The 12,055-nt window shown below is 62.0% G+C and overlaps 1 protein-coding gene across 1 annotated transcript; it reads right to left on the reverse strand.

The window, feature by feature from the left end:
- Nucleotides 1-4,935: 4,935 nt before the first annotated feature.
- Nucleotides 4,936-9,590, reverse strand: LOC141976795 (CLOCK-interacting pacemaker-like). Its single transcript, XM_074937959.1, has 4 exons — nucleotides 9,476-9,590; nucleotides 8,780-8,998; nucleotides 6,231-6,403; nucleotides 4,936-5,873 (listed from the first exon to the last, which is right to left on the reverse strand). Exons 1-4 carry the CDS (start codon nucleotides 9,588-9,590, stop codon nucleotides 4,959-4,961), a joined length of 1,422 nt encoding a protein of 473 aa, XP_074794060.1. The 3' UTR covers nucleotides 4,936-4,958.
- Between the last annotated feature and the right edge of the window lie 2,465 nt (nucleotides 9,591-12,055).

The raw sequence follows: 12,055 nt of genomic DNA on the forward strand, positions 1-12,055 counted from the left end.
CTCCCTAGGTAACGCATTCCAGTGCTTCACCACCCTCCTAGTGAAAGAGAGTTTCCTAATATCCCACCTAGACCTCCCCCACTGCAACTTGAGACCATTGCTCCTTGCTCTGTCATCTGCCACTGCTGAGAACAGCCGAGCTCCAGCCTCTTTGGAACCTCCTGTGACATAATTGACATGAACTGTGACCATTTAGATCATTATTGCAACCAGGGTCCTATGGTTGCACCAGGTCTTATACAGAGGAGGTCAAATGGGGTGTCTATGGAAAGGTGGTAGTTTGCTGGTTACGATTATGCTGCCTGTATGTATCATTTTTGTATTTGAAGTTATGAATATTGACTATGTACTTGTATCTCAATGTGTTTGATTCTAACTAGCCTAAGTGAAGCATTTGGTCAGCTTCTTGAGAAAGGACTATTCTCAGTAAGTGCCAAATCAAGAAACACTTAACTGACAATGGACTTTGGAAGACTCCAATCCACATCTGAGCTTTCCTGGGAATGTTCAAACTAACATGTAAACAATTGCATCGGCCTGCAAAAAGTTGAATCATTCACGGACAGGTGATTTGCCGGGTGGCTACAAACTGCATCTTGTTGCTTTGACTTTGCACAGAAGAACAAAGGGGTTTCCGGCCACAAGAGAGACTATAAAAGGCCCTGGAAACCCCTCCATTTTGTCTTCAGCTGGCTCAAGAGATGGCCTCTCCACCCCAAAGAGATGCCTGAAAGAAACTGGAACAAAGGACAGTAACTACGGGGGGCGTGAGTGATTGCTGGACCCAGACTAGGAAGGAGTCCAGTCTGTGAAAAGCTTATTGGAACATCTCTGAGGGTAAGATTTAATCTGTAACCAGTTTCTTACTGTATTAGGCTTAGACTTGCATGTTTTGTTTTTTTTGCTTGGTAACTTACGTTGTTCTGTCTGTTATTACTTGGAACCACTTAAACAGGGCTGTCCTTAGGCATACGCAGCTGTGTAGGGCACCATGAAATTTGGGGCACCAAATTGCCCCAAATTTCATGGTGCCCTAGTCAGCTGCATACATGCCAGCACCAGCCCTGGCGATAAGTCCTATCCCTCGGCCACTCCCCGTAGGCTGCGCCCACTGCAAGGGGGAGGGCCGTCCCTAGGGGTGTGTGGGGCCCCGGACAACTCCCTCTGCCCTGCGTTTTACCCTTCCCCCCCCCCCAGCTCCGCCCCCGGCCCACCCCCATTCCACCTCTTTCCCCAGCGACCCTGTACTCACCAGCAGTGGCAGGAAGTGGAGCAACCCAGCCCACTCTACTCTGCCAAATCCCAGCCATGGTGCTCCGCTTCCTGCCGCCAGCGAGTGCAGGGAAAGGATCGCCCCCCACACTCAACAGCAGCAGGAAGCGGAGCGACGCTTCCCTTGCCCCAGCCCCAGCCATGTTGCTCTGGTTGGGGAAAGGACCGCCCCCTGCTGTCACCTGCGGTGGGAAGCGGAGCATCGCAGCTGGGAGTTGGCGGAGTAAAACGGGCTGGGGCTGGGCTGCCCTGCTTCCTGCTGCTGTCAGTGTGTAGGGGGAGGATCCCTTCTCCCAAACCCCCTCCCCCGAGAGACATGGCTGCTCTGAGTGGTGTGGTAAGGGGGCTGGGGCCAGGGGTTGGATAAGGGGCAGGGGGGCAGTCAGGGGACAGGGGGATGGGGTGGAGGTTTGCGGGGGGGCAGTGAGGGGACGGGGAGCAGGGGGGTTGGTTAGGTGTGGGACTCCCGGGGGGCCTGTCTGGGTGCGGGGATGTAGATAGGGGTTGAGGCGGTCAGGGGACAGGGAGCAGGGGGTGGTGGATAGGGGGCGGGGGTCCCGGGAGGGGGCAGTCAGTGGACAAGAAGAAGGGGGTTTGGATGGGGCGGGGGTTCTGAGGGGGACAGTCAGGGGGTGGAAAGTGGGAGGGGTTGGATAAGGGATAGGGGCCAAGCTGTTTGGGGAGGCACAGCCTTCCCTACCCAGCCCTCCATACAGTTTCACAACCCCAATGTGGCCTTTGGGCCAAAAAGTTTGCCCACCCCTGCCCTAGAGCCTGGTGGGAGAGATGCATGTTGACTGCCAGTGACACACACCCTAACACCATAGAGCCTTGCACACTGGGGGCTGGGCTAGCTTCACCTAGAGCTAAAGACAACCCTCCATGGTGACCCCAGCATGTCCCTCATCTAGCCACCCTTCAGTGTGGGCTGGGGCCCTCCACTGCATGCCTACAGGGTCCAAATATAGTGTGAGGGCCCTGTACCAACCTACAGGGTGGGGGCCCTGGCTATGGCAGTCACAAGGCCAGGCCTGCAGGGGCTGTATTCCTGGGAGCTGGCAGCAGAGCGCCATGCCTGAGACAGCCTGTGTGCCGAAAGCTGTAGGGGCCCCGGGCCTGCCAGGAGGAGGGGGTTTAGCTGCCCATTCAGTAGCCCCAAGGACGGCTGGTACTTCGGCCAGCCTGAAGGAGGCACTTCTCCCCCGTGCCCCTCACTCCCAGGGCCAGCCCCTCTGGCAATGGCTTTGGCAAAGCCATGGTCTAGGTGGGGAGACCACAGACCTTGCAGCTTCCTCCTGGTCAAAGGAAAGGTGCGTAGTGCAGATGGAGCCACAGGGCAGTAATGGCACATGCCAAAGGGCCTGGCAGGTGCCCTGAAAATCCTAGGAAGCCAAGTTGGTGCCACTCTCTCTCATTTGTGCCATCTGGCCAAGACTGGTGCTGGGAGGAGCAGTTCTGGGTCAGTGCCCATGGCTGGAGAAGCCAGTGCAGTAGAACTGCACCCTGGGCCATGCTGGAGGACCCAGCCCAGCTGTGCTCTGGTTTGACTGCATATACGGGAGAGTGCAGGGGAAGGGTTGTGACCCCACAGGCTCAATGCCCAGCTCAAGGTTGGTCCCTGCTTTCAATTGGTCCTGGCCTCCTTCCAGGCAGGAGGAGGGGACGAGGCCAAGTCCCACGGCGGGGAGTAGCGTGGTTCTGCTGGGGCTGCCTAGAATATGCCCAGCGCCTCCATGGCAGGAAAAAAACATCCCTGCTGCACCAACAGCTGAAAAAGCTGCAGCCAGAGAGGAGGCAGAGCAGGGGCTGCAGGAGCTTCTTCTGGGGCCTCCTCAGGAGGAGCTTTCAGTAGGGTTGCCAACTCTGACTGAAGTTATTCCAGGAGGTTTTTCCCCCACAATGTAATGTCATTTTCTTAAAATATCCTATTAAAAGCCCCTGGATTGCTTTCAGTAGTAACCGGGAGATCAATGCAGATTCCGGGAGACTCCTGGCCAACCCTGGCCTTCACACTGGCCACCAGGCCAAGCCAACTGGGCTTTGCCCCCCGCGCACACACCCCAGCAGGGGCAGTGCTCGCCTGTTAGGTGTTCCCTGAGGCTCTCTCCCATGTGAAGGGATGCAAGGTGGGCACACATGCAGGCCAGCAGTGAGCCTGGCCCGACCCTCCCTGCTCCTTCGGCCCCGAAGGCTGGACCTGAGCAACCCCGGCCAAGGAGCCGGTGTGCTGGGTGCGAAGGGGCCCAGGAGAAGCCAAGCAGCTCCTGAGGCAGAGCCACAAGGGTGGGGTGGCAGCAGTGGCTCACTCCAGGGTCCCCTGGGCCTGCCCCCCAGTAACACTGGCATTGTCTGACTATGGGAGATGGGCCATCTTTCCATGGAACCCAGACCCTCTCTGAGCATCCGTGGCAGGTGCATGGCTACAGCCCTGCACCCACCCTGGCACAACCCCCAGCTCCCCAAAGTCAGCAGTGACGGGCTGGGGGAGCCTCTGTCTGGGGGAGCCTCTGTCTGGGGCTATGCACAAAGCCCCGCTAGAGTCAGAGTGGTCCCTGCCAACCAGGGAGCTGCTCGGCGGAGGTGCCTGGGCTGATGGCAAACTCAGTGTGGGCAGGGACAGCTGCCATGAGGGAGGTGCACATTGGGGGCGAGGGGGCTGGAGCCATATAGAGCAAGCAAGCTGTTCACCCGGTGGGAGAGAGGTATGGTGCAGAGCAGAGGGAGGAAGGAGCAGCCCTGAGCAGGGGGCTCATGGGTCGTGGGCAGCAGTTCCCACCCTCAGCCGCACTGGCACCATCCCAGGGTCAGTCTGCAGACCAGGTGGTGCGGGGGGAGGGGAGGAAAGGGGTGCAGGCAGGCCAGGTGGTGCAGTGGGGAGGGGGTGCAGGCATTGACCAGGCATTGCCAGGGGAGGGGAGCAGGCACATCAGGTGCTGCTGTGGGGGAGGTGGACAATTACTAGATTCTGCAGCTGTTTCTGACCAGGTCATGTGTGGGGGAGGACAGCACCTGCCTGGCCAGGCTCTACACCCCTACCCTTGACCAGAAGCCCACAGGCATGGGCCTTGGGCATGCAGAGACTGGCTCTAGCCCTGCTTGGGGCACCTGAGTCCCCAGCCCCTCTTCCCATCACACATGGCCTTGAGGAGGCAGCAGGAGAGAGCCCTTCCTTGAGGCCCCTGCCAGCCTGTAACCCAGATGCGCACCAGCCCAGGGCAGAAATTCTCCCAAGGCTGGAGCCCAGCTTCTTGTAGGGCATCACAGAGCACCGCTGCCCTGGCACAGGAAGAGGCTATGATAGCCACACGCACACATGGCACCGAGCTGTCAGCTCTCCACCGCACCCCCTGGGGGAACGGCCAGCAGTGCCCAGCCTGGCACACAGCATCTTCCCCTAGTGTAGCTCATGTGGCCTGGAGGCTGGGCCAGGGGCTCCAGGTGGCCCAAGGCAGCAATGCAAACCACAGGCAGCCCCTGCCAGCTAGGAGCCAGGCTCTGAGCAGGGACCAGTTCCATCTCCCTGCCTGTCCCACCAGAGAGGAGCAGGGCTGGCCATGCCCAACCAGATGGACTGGGCCCTGCTCCAGTTCCAGCCCAGAGCCAGCTGGCCCTGGCCTGGGAACTCACTCACAAGTGGTGTTTGTTCAAAGCAGGTTTATTTGCTGAGCGAGCGGCCATGCTAGGGCCTAAGGCAGGGCCGTGTGTGCTGGCAGGTCCGGAGTGAGCGCCAGGCTCATGGGGGAGCCAGGCAGGGACTCCCCACTGAAGTCTGTGGGGGGAGTGACCGCCTTGGCAGGCGTGTCGGGGCCTGTGCCTCTCTGGGCCCAGTAGGAGGCAGACAAGCTCATGGCTGCCTGGAGCCGGGCCCAGGTCTGAGAGTTGTTGCTCTGCATGGCCTCGCAGAAGAGCCTGGCATGCTCCCGCAGCTCTGTGATCTCCCGCTGGGTACTGCTGTTCTGCCGGATCAGCTCCTTGGTCCGCAGGGTGACACCCAGCAGCCCAGACTTCCTCAGGATCTCCACTGTGTTGTGGAAGCGCCGCTGCTTCCCGAGGCTCGAGCCCAGCTTCTTGGAGGCCTTGGCCAGGATCCTGCCCTCAGCCAGGTCCAGGAGTGCTGTGCTCCCCTGGGCTGCGATGGAGCTGGGTGCCGGCCGAGCCAGCTCTGTGGATGAGGTGACAGTGTTCTGGGACAGTGGCTCTGAGCTGCCAGCAGAGAGCACCTGCAGGGCACCCCCTGGGCACTGTTCCTCCTGCAGCCCGTTGCTGGTGGGGGCGTCCAACTCAGAGGACGACACCCAAGCCTCCTCCAGGCAGGAGCGCTTGCTCTTGGCAGGGCCAGCACTGCCACTTCGGGGCGGGGGCCCAGCCGCAGCCTCACTGTCCTGGCTGTGGCCCGGGTGTGGGGCAATCTTGGGGTAGGCGTTGAGGATGGGCAGGTAGGTGTCCTTGGCCTGTGGCTTCCGGCCAGGCAGCAGTGGCTTCAGCGTGGCCGTAGCCACCGGCTGCTGGAGGAAGATGAGCCGGGCCTGGCCCTGCACACTGTCTGGGGGGTCTTGGCCACTCCAGGTCAGAAGCTGGGTGCTGGAGGAAGCTCCCAGGGGCTGCAAGGGAAGAGCAGGAGAGGAGGGTGAGCGACCAGGCAGCTCCGAGAGCTGGGCACATGGGCCACAAGGAACAAGGGGGCACGTGGGTGCTGGCTCTGCTCCTGCGGGGCCCCCTCACCTTGCAGCTTCACCTCTCCCTCTGGCATGACGTGCCGCAAGTGCTGCTGGGGAAAAAGCACAGACGTGTCCGGGGACAGCCCTGCGTCAGGCCCAGGGCTGCTTTCCCCTCCTTCCCCAGCGACCATGAGGGACAGCTAGCCCCGTCCCTGTGACCTTGGGGAGCAGCTGATCTGCTGGGGCACGTCCGAGCCCCAGGGACTCGGGGGTCTGGTGGGTTTGGGGCAGGAGGGCTACCTGTTTCAGGATAACGTTTTTGACAACGTAAAGAGGGGTGAATCTGGTGAACGTGCTGTCGAGATGCGGCGCCGTCCGCAGCCTGGGCCCGTTGGTCGCCCAGTGTGAGGCACAGATGGACGGCTCCTCTGCTTCGGCGTGATCCAGCGTGCTCAGGGACTCTGAACTTGTGTCTGCACAGGGGGACAGGAGCAGAGCGTAAGGGGCAGTGGGGGGACAGGGGCTGGGCTACCTGGGGCGACACTAGAGCCACAGGGAGGGGAGTAGGCAACAAAACCCCCAGCTGCTGTCTGTATGCCCCCACCCCCAAATGGCTTCAGCATCTCATGGCCAGCCCTGCAGCTAAGTCTGGCTCTGGGAGCCAGACATGGGGCCATGAGAGCCCTGCCAGAGCCCCATGCATTGGTTCATTCCTGTCTAGGCTGGAAGAGTCTGGGGCCGGGAGAAGCGGTGCCATGCAGAGCAGCCCAGAGTTGTGGGGTAGAGTCTCCCCAAAACCCACTGCTCAAGAGCTTGCTTGGGGTGTAGAGACCTACTAGAGATGAGTGCCCAGCCCCTGCATTGCAGAGTGCCCCCCATGGAGACTGTTCTGCTGAGACAGGACAGCACAGGGCAGGCCTGACCTTCCTGACGCTCCTAGGACACAACACAAACTGGGAGCCAGCTTCTAGCCCCACTGTAACTCCTGCCAGTGGGGCAGCCTCCAGATCAGAGGAGCACAAGGGCTCCCCAAGACCCCTGAGGCTGCTTTCCCAATCCTGCCAGCTGGCCCCATCTCATGGCTGCCCCTGCAGTCTCAGAGGGGTTGGAGGCTCACGTACAGGTTCTCAGGGGCTACGAGAGGCTAATGAGGTGACATGGAGCTGGGGGAAGAGGATGCTGTTCAGGCCACTGAGTCAAACGCTCAGACATGAGGAAACCCCAGGCCCAGCTGCCCAGGCCCCAGGCCCCAGCCCCCTTGTGCGTCTGCATCGCGACACCATCTGTAACTACAGGATCATGCGCTGGTTCCCCAGGACGGACGGGAATGAGGCACTAGCAAACAGTCCTTGTTATCCTTCTCATTCAGCGTGGGGCGTTGTCTTACTGCCTGCCACACAGATGGGTCCAGTCCCCAGGGGCCTCTGCATGGCTCCTCACCATGGTGGCTGGGCGCCTGCAGGACACATCACCCATTATCTCTGAGAGCGCAGGATCATCGCCCCCACTTTACAGAGGAAGCTGAGACAAGAGACCTCCTGAGACATGCAGAGTCAGCAGCAGGGCAGGGGCTGGGTGGGGAAGGGCAGCCAAGCCACGTGGCACCCCCCACAGGACGACAGTCCACTGGGACCACATGCTGGGTGGGGGAGGGTGCAGGGCAGCCCAGCCATATGGTTCCCCCACAGGATGATGGGCCGCTAGGACCACATGCTGGGGGCGGGGGCGGGGAGGCCCAGCCGTGTGGCTCCCCTTGCTGGATGACTGGCCACTAGGGTTCGGCAGGGCATCTGGGCAGCCCAGCCCAGCTGTCTCTTCTCACCATGGGGAAAGGCCAGTGGCTGCACCTGCTGCTGCTGATTTACCAACAGGGTTGGCCTGGCCTCCCGTGCTCGTAGCACATTATTATTGTGGCTACTGCCGAAGATTTGCTGACAACACAAGCGGGGGAAGGGAAACGGTGATTTTCCCACAGCTCAGCTAAACGTGAGCAGAATTTCATGGGGAGAGGCGATGCTCTTCTCTAGCCCAGGCTCTCTCCCTGCCCAGCGTCAGAGGCCTGCTGCAAACACTGGGGGTGGCAGAGCCTCTATAATAAGGTAACGAAAACCTTTTATAATGGAAAGCGTCAGGCAACTGAATGGCAAGGTCCCCAGCAGCTCCCCTGACAGATCGGCTCTGAAACAGCCCCTGCGGGGTTGCAATAGGAGACAGTATTCACCCAGAGCCGCTAGACGGCAACAGGGAATCGGCGACAGGAGGCACCAAGGGACTGACCCAAAAGCTGCTCCCTGGCTGGCCAGAGGCCCGCCCCACCCCCACCCTAGGACCTACCCATAACACTGCACAATGGGCCTGGGGAGGAGGGGGTCTGTGTGCCAGGGAAAGGGGGGGGCCACCCAGCTGCATGCCAGGAAGGCGCTGGGGGGGCCCTGCGGGGAGGGGGGTCCGGGGCTCCCTAACCTGAAGCCCTAGCAACCCCAAGGCTCTCATCCCCAGACTGTGGGGTGCACTGGGCAGTGCTGGGGGACCAAAGCGTTTGTGCATGGGACCTGGCTCCTCCCAAACCCAGCTTAGCCCAACTCCCCCCTGGTCCACTTGGACACCCCCCCCCCCCCGTCTTTCCCATGCACACAGCGCCCTCTGCTCCTAGGGGCAGGAGGGGATGGGGCAGGCTGGGCCCAGCTCCAGGCTACCTGCTGCCTCCACCCCAGGAAACCAACTGGACAGCTCCAGAGCCCAGTCCCTGGAGTGAAATCCCGGGCTCCAAGCAAAGAGTGGGGCAAAGAGATGGGGATGCAGCAGGGAAGGCCCAGAGATCGCTTGCTGCCCCCAGGATACGTCTCTACCTGAGAAGCCAGAATCCTTCTCCGACTCGCTGGCTGGTGGGTGGGAACCCGGGGAGTTCCTGCTGCCCTCGCCCCCCACAGCTGTCTTCTCCAACATCCCCGTGCGCCCCTTGGAGCTGGTGGTCACTGCTGCTGTACTCCCCAATGCCATGCCTCTCTCCATGAGGGGCTGACACGACCTCTCTGTGTCGGGGGGCTTCTCCGCAGGCATCTCCAAGCCTGAAGGTGAAGAGCAAAGGATCAGATGCCAGGGAAGGGCTCCCCCATGCTCCCACCCCCAGCTTCCTGCTGCTTGAAAGGACCCCTGAGATAGCAACTCCCCTTGTCCTGCCCCCACCTGCAGCACTGCATGGGGGGGCCCGGCCAGATGCTACCCAGCAGGCGCTGACCCCCCCGCCGCTCAGTTCCCAGGGACTACAAGGGGGAGGGGCAGAGATGCTTTCTGGGACATATGTACCCCCCACCCAGCCGCTCCCCTGGGCAGATGCCCTCCCACCATAGCCCCACTCAGACTCCTGCCACACCGGCTATCAGCTCACTGGCCCCCCCACCACAGCCCCATCAGCCCCCCCACCCCCCCGAGTGGGAGCAACATCTGCTCCCTTCAGCAGCCAGAGAAAACCCACAACAGGGCTGTGCACCCTCTGCCCGCGCCCCCCTACGCCCCTCACCCCACAGCCTTCTCCAGACACGCACCGAACCGCCCCCGTTTCCCCGGCAAGTCCAAACGCGCCCAGCCGCCCGCCTCCCACACGCCTGCACCGGGGCCTCCCCGTGGGGAAGAGGCGGGGTCCGGCCCCCCCCCGTGCATGTACCGACACGTGCGCACACTCCCGCCCCCAGCTCAAGGGTGCGGCCCCGCACGCGCCCCCGCTCCGTCCCTGACCCGCCCGGGGAGCTGGGGCGGGCAGCCCCAGCCGCTAATCCCGGCGGGCGCGCCTTGCGGGAGCGGCCGCGGGCTGGCGGCGCTGCACGTGCCCGGCCACGCGCTCCCTCCCCGCGCCCGCCCACGCGGGGCGCCACGCGCCAGCCCGGAGACACGCGGCGCCCCGGGCGGGGAGGGGCAGGCGCGCTCGCGGACACGTGGTGGGGGCACCGCACAGGAACCGCGCTGGGGCTGTCCGCGGCCAGAGCCGCATTTCCCGTCCTCCCGCCCCGCCCGCGTCCCACACCGCCCCGGCCTGGCAGCTCCGCGCTGCTGCCCTCGGCATTAAAAGGGGGCCACAGTCCAGGGTGCCAGCCCGAGCAGGGCACCGAGCAGAGCCCTGGCGGGGCTGGGAGAAGGGGCCAGGCAGGGCACAGGGGAGTCTGGCGGGGCTGGGATAAGGGGGGCATGCAGGGTAGAGTCCTGGCAGGGCTGGGATGAGGGGCCAGGCAGGGGGCACAGCAGACCCCTGGTGGGGCCGGGACAAGGGGCCAGGTAGGGCACAGGTGAGCCTGGCAGGGCTGGGACAAGGGGGCATGCAGGGCAGAGTCCTGGCGGGGCTGGGAGAAGGGGCCAGGCAGGGCACAGGGGAGTCTGGCGGGGCTGGGATAAGGGGGGCATGCAGGGTAGAGTCCTGGCAGGGCTGGGATGAGGGGCCAGGCAGGGGGCACAGCAGACCCCTGGTGGGGCTGGGACGAGGGGCCAGGCAGGGGGCACAGCAGACCCCTGGTGGGGCCGGGACAAGGGGCCAGGTAGGGCACAGGTGAGCCTGGCGGGGCTGGGACAAGGGGGGCATGCAGGGCAGAGTCCTGGCGGGGCTGGGATGAGGGGCCAGGCAGGGTCCTGGCGGGGCTGGGATGAGCGGTTGGGTAGGGCACAGGGGAAGCATAGCAGAGCCCTGGTGGAGCTGGGAGGAAGCTTTGGAGTGGCTAGACAGCGATGAAGGAGGTTCTACGCTGGTGGGCAAGGAAGCAGGGACGTTTGATTTAAGAACACCCAGTGGTGGAGACCTGCCCGTAGCTCTAGGCCTTACGCTCGCCACGGTGGCTTTCCAGACTGAGGTTTCAGTCCAGCCATTGCAGCAAGCAAACCCTTTGCAAGATGAACCAGTATCAAATCTTTGGGCCGTTGGTCCTTCCACACTGATCATCACCCGTTACCCATCTCCTTGCTAAGCTCCATACGCTGAACTCCGTGACCCCCTCAATCCTTCCATCATCCTCTCTGACCCTCTCCACTTTACCAACCTCCATTGGGAATCGTGGACACAGAACTGCACCCAGAAGCTCAGCAGTAGTTGCACCAGAACCCACTCCAGAGGGAAATTAACCTCCCTGCTCCTCCTTGAGGATCCCCTTTGTGCCTTCCCAGATCACGTTCGCCCTCTGGGCCCACAGGGCATGTGCTAACAGGGACACAAAACCACCATCAGCCCTTTGATCATCTTCAGCCTCTCTGGGCCTGTCCCCATGCAGACAGGGACCATCCTGCATAGGATTCAGACAGGAGCTGGAGGTGCCATCAGGGGCACTGCGCAGCTAGAGCGGAGCCAACCAGCCTGGCCAGAGAGAAGGGACTTGGTTTGGAGCTCAGCGACTGAGCTACTTCAACCCCTGCCAGCCATGGGGTGCTGAGAGGGCACTGTCCGTGGAAGGAAGCGTGGCCCAGTAGGGAGGGAACAAGCCAAGAAGACTGGTGACCAGGCCACTACTCTGCCACCATGAGCACTCTGCCACTTAGTCTTTGTGCCTCAATCCCCTCTGTAGGAGAGGCGAGCAGCCTGGGGGGACAGGAGGATACAATGCACTGGGAGTGGGCAGGCACTACCGTGATGGGGGTCAGAGCAGGACCATTGGCACAGATTAAGGAAATGCAGCTGCAGTGCCAACCTCCAAACAGTGGAGCAGAGTAAGCGGCAGGGCTGGCGTGCGCTCTTCTGAGCTATCTCAGAGCACACAACAACCAGCAGCCCCACCCCTGGACGCTGCAGCTACAAACCACGAAGGGGCCAGTCAAGGCCAGGAGAGACCATTGTGATCACCCCATCTGACCTGCCCCGGAACCCCAGCCAATGCCCTGATGGCTCTTTGGGAGAATCCCTTGGCTTGCAGCAGCTGCAATCCAGTGGCACCAGTCCAGACCAAGGGGTTATTTCTTGTGGAATTCCACCCTAGTTCAGCTTTGTACCGTGCTCATCCTCGTGGCACCTGGGCACCTACCTGGCTTGGAGAACCACGCTGCCAGGTGGATGACTGGAGAAGGGCAGCAACCCAAGGGCAATGCTACTGGCACAATCTCGCAGGGGGCTTGGGAGAGGGTGTCTCCCACACTTCTGCAGGACATTTCACCAG

This window comes from Natator depressus, chromosome 23, assembly GCF_965152275.1.
Source record: "Natator depressus isolate rNatDep1 chromosome 23, rNatDep2.hap1, whole genome shotgun sequence".
NCBI lineage: Eukaryota > Metazoa > Chordata > Testudines > Cheloniidae > Natator > Natator depressus.

Coding starts and splice junctions, on each gene's coding strand:
- LOC141976795 (XM_074937959.1), bottom strand. CDS start 9,590: ATGCACGGGGGGGGGCCGGACCCCGCCTCTTCCCCACGGGGAGGCCCC. Junction 8,999..9,475: donor GGGGAAACGGGGGCGGTTCG/GTGCGTGTCTGG, acceptor CTTCACCTTCAG/GCTTGGAGATGCCTGCGGAG. Junction 6,404..8,779: donor GAAGGATTCTGGCTTCTCAG/GTAGAGACGTAT, acceptor CCCCCTGTGCAG/ACACAAGTTCAGAGTCCCTG.